This window comes from Plectropomus leopardus, unplaced genomic scaffold (assembly GCF_008729295.1).
Source record: "Plectropomus leopardus isolate mb unplaced genomic scaffold, YSFRI_Pleo_2.0 unplaced_scaffold10749, whole genome shotgun sequence".
NCBI lineage: Eukaryota > Metazoa > Chordata > Actinopteri > Perciformes > Serranidae > Plectropomus > Plectropomus leopardus.
Genome location: NW_024611339.1, coordinates 1 through 4,107, shown reverse-complemented (window position 1 = coordinate 4,107; position 4,107 = coordinate 1). Strand labels below are relative to the sequence as shown.

Genomic DNA, 4,107 nt, shown 5'->3' with positions numbered 1-4,107 from the left:
AATACTGGCCTGTACATTTAAGGTTTAAAATGCTATTCTAATATTTCTGTGCAAAAGTGTTAATCCTCCTCCCTTGACAGGAGATAAATAATTGAAAAATAAAGAAAGTGTAGTTGAAATTAGGAGTCTGAGTGGCGTTCAGGTCTCACCTCTCCACTGGACTCTGATGCAGGTGATGAACTGGTATCCACAGAGAGCCAGAGCGTGACTGGAGATCATAGCGATGTACATCTGTGGACAAGAGACGAGTTAACAGACCTCAAATACAAGATTTTCAAATACAGTCTGTTCATCGGGTTCAGTCTGCTCTGCGGCAAAACGCGTCACACGGGTGACTGAAAGTTTACGTGCAACGAAAGACGTTTGAATGCAGCAGGTGAGAAATTGTGCCATACAAATATGCTCTTTGTATTTTCATTATTTTCCTCTAGATTTTTTATTCCATCCACTGCAGTGTTTTCTAACTACTGATTTAAGTGCTACAACAGCTTCAACACAGACTAATCTATTCACACACAGATTGTCACCATCGACGCCTCCTCGATCAGCAGACGAGGACCGACTGTCCGGATTAGACATAAAAAAAACCATAAAAAATAAAAAAGATATGGGAGTCACTCAGCAATACAACAAAATGATCATTATACTCATGAAAACAAACCCTCCTCTCCATCAAATTAACATGCTCTTCCTTTACTTTCATTTTTTACAAGATAAAAATAAACAAAAACATCTGTGCATGTCGCATTGGTGAGTGGACACGACAGGAAATGAACTCACAGTGAAAAGGACGAAGAAGCGCTGGTTTTTCTCCCCGACACAGTTGTTGACCCAGGGACAGTGGTGGTCCATCTTACGGATGCAGCGCTTACAAATACTGAAGACGTTAGAAGAAGAAGAAAGAAGAAAAAGAAAAGTTGTTGATGAGGAAGGAGAAAATAAGAAAGAAGGAAGAAAAGAATTAAGAAGTTGACACAAAACAGACACGAAAGCAGGCTCGCTGCCAGTTACGGTGTTTTATTTTGACTTGCAGATTTTGTTCATTTTTTTCTAAATGATCATTATTGGTACTTAAGTGAATAAAATCAATATAAAACGAGTCAGTAAACATTAGTGCTTTTTATTCAGAAGACCACAGTTTTTACGTCTACTTGTTTTTGTTTACAGTGCAGACCTGCCACATCCAATACAGTGGACGCACGGACGTATCGCAGCAGCCGGCCAACACGGTCAGTGCGGCGTCTACGTATGCATGTCTGTGGTTTGAGCCTCCTCACCTGCAGTGATGAGCCCTCTCAGGTTTGATGCTGCAGCATTTTGGACATTTGTAGATGACCTCGCCCGGCTTCAGCTGCAGACTCTCCATGTACTTCTTGGTGGCGTTTCCTTTAGGAACGGCTCCCTGAGGAGAGAAGGAAGAAAGCACAATGAGGAGACCGAACAGGAAACATCTTAAGGGTTAATTACAACTTAAAGCTTCTATTTTTGCCATTAAACTAAAACTCATCAGCTGGGATCTCATTTGTAAACACTGATACTAGGGCTGGGCATGTGGCTTTAAAATAATGTAGCATCGCATTACTCTTCAAAAGTTGAGCAGATCATCAGGAAGTTTTGAGGCACATGACGTCAGAGCACGCAGAAGTCACTAAGGATACGCCCACTGAGTGGTAGATAAATGTACTGCAGTATCAAAAGTAAATGTAAGTCATAAATACATATATTTATGTGCCAATACACTGTATTCTGTAAAGTGACTTATCATCAGCTGATTATCTGATTTGATATTTAGCATTTTTCTGATGATCAGTTTTGCTTTGTTTTTAAATCCAGTGACTGATTAAATACATTTATTTTAAAATGTGGGTGTAGGCACATGTTTAATTCATTAAAAGGAAGCTGTTAATTAAATTCAATTCAATTCAGAAGGTGTGGGATTAAATAAGTCTGTCATTCTTCTGACTCGTATGAGTGTATGAACCAAGTCAGACCGTTTTCTTTTACGTTATGTTTTTCGACGTCTGTAAGTATTACTTTTTTGTCTGTTTGCTTGTTTGTATATTTTCTCTCTTTTCTTTTACATGTTGGACATAAATAAATGAATTGTCTTTGTATCTGTAAATACTGCAGACTTGCAGCTGCACGCATGGTTTTATAAATCAAAATATTTTTTTGGTTCACGCCATTTTCGGCTTTTTTCAGCAGGTACGCTTTTAGTATGACTCCAACACACCGTCTCGGTTTTCTCACCGGGTCGGTCAGCATGGTGCGGAGGTGGGAGGCCAGCGCCAGCACAGCCAGGCTGTTGAAGAGCACCCCGTTGACCACGGCGTACCAGAAGCTCCTGGAGGGCAGCAGCATGACAAAGGTGACCACAAAGTCAGCGAAGAAGACCAGGAACCAGGTGATGAAGGCACACACCATCCCGCAGCAGTCCTGGATGAACCAGAGCCGCCTCGCCTCGCTGTGGGAGCTCCTCTCTACCACCTCCTCCCCGTCCAGCAGGGGGCGCTGCTGCTCCACGTCCCTCAGTCTGTGGCCTGAGGACATTGTGCCCTGACGAGAAATTCGAGGACAAAAGGTTAAAGTCAGTTAATACTGATATTAGTTATCTGCTTAAAAAGTATTTTTAAATGTCTCCATTGAGAAGAATCATATTGAAACATAGCACACGATAATACCATGATTCTTTTCCATATGAACAAAAATAATACTGAAAACACATACAAATAACACCCTTAAAATAAAACAAATACATAAGAAAAACATTTTTTAAGAATAAATGCCTCACAATAATAACAAACAAAACAACTGAAGTTTGCAACCAGCTGTTATTGAGGGGATTCAATTATTTCAGAGCTGTAGCAATCAAGTACCTGATAAAACACGAGCAAAAAATTACTTGATTGACATTACATTTATTGGCAACTATTACGAACGATTAATCATTAAAATACCTTTCCAGGGAAAAATACCAAAAAATGTATTATTTCCAAGTTCTCAGATGTGAGAATTTGCAGCTTTCGTTGGTCTCACATTACAGTAACATTTAATACTTTGCTGTTTGGAAATGTTGGAGGGACAAAACACGGCATGTGATGAAGTCACTTTAGGCTTTAGGTTATTTTAACTGCCTTCTCTCGTGTTTCTCATGTAGTCCAAATGATGACTCTACAGATATATCTGTAACAAATCCATAAAAATAACATGTAAAATTATTTAGTTATTATTAGTTATTCTTGTCATAATAGGGTAGCTGCTGAAATATAACCACACCAGCACATGAAACTATCTCTGGCATCATGGATTTATGTCGCTGTAGATTGTTCTGGCTGTAGTACACTCTGAAAAGAGAACGTGGGTTTTTTATAGATAAAGGGATTTTTTTACACTTAAGAGACTAAACGTCTGGAATTCTGTACAATTTAGTTATGACGCATGCTTCAAATTTATCCTTGCTTATTTCTGTATCCGGGCTGATCTTATCTGACGTCATATATTGTCACAGAAGGTGAACGGGATAAAAAATTCTGATCAGTGCGTTATTTCATGCTGCATTTCTGTTGGCTGGTTAGTGGACGTAGGTCGTAACAGCAATCACACAGTGAGATTCTCATCCCAAATTCTGACTCTGTTATGATTTTATCCCAGGCTGTCTTTGATCGATCGACACTGACAACAGCCATCCTTGAACCTCTCTCACTGTGCATCGTGGGACCACCCTTCTAGAGCCAAAACCAAAGATATCATCACGTTTCTGCCACGATCAGCCACGTTTCTTTCCTCTGAGACAGCCCAAAATCACACAGTGTATACTGGGCTCTAGAGAAGTCCAGCTTGATGAAGTCAGAGTTGGGATGATGCACACTGACTTACTTGAAATTGCCTTTACTTTAAAGCATTATCTCCTTTCTTCCAGCTGCCCCATGGAGTCACACGCTGTTTGGCCTCTGGCTCACATCGCTGTGGACAACAGAGGCAAAAGTTCAAGCAGTGGTGGAAGAAGTATTTGGGCACTTTTTTGCAGTAAAAGTACTAATGTCACACTGTGAAAATACTCTACTGCAAGTAAAAGTCCTACATCCAGAGCCTTACTTAAGTAAAAGC

General features: G+C 40.1%; 1 protein-coding gene across 1 annotated transcript; it reads right to left on the bottom strand.

The window, feature by feature from the left end:
* Positions 1–17: 17 nt before the first annotated feature.
* On the bottom strand, positions 18–3,968 carry LOC121963294 (palmitoyltransferase ZDHHC7-like). Its single transcript, XM_042513601.1, has 5 exons — positions 3,877–3,968; positions 2,251–2,556; positions 1,278–1,402; positions 781–877; positions 18–231 (listed from the first exon to the last, which is right to left on the bottom strand). Exons 2-5 carry the CDS (start codon positions 2,548–2,550, stop codon positions 139–141), a joined length of 615 nt encoding a protein of 204 aa, XP_042369535.1. The 5' UTR covers positions 2,551–2,556; positions 3,877–3,968; the 3' UTR covers positions 18–138.
* Between the last annotated feature and the right edge of the window lie 139 nt (positions 3,969–4,107).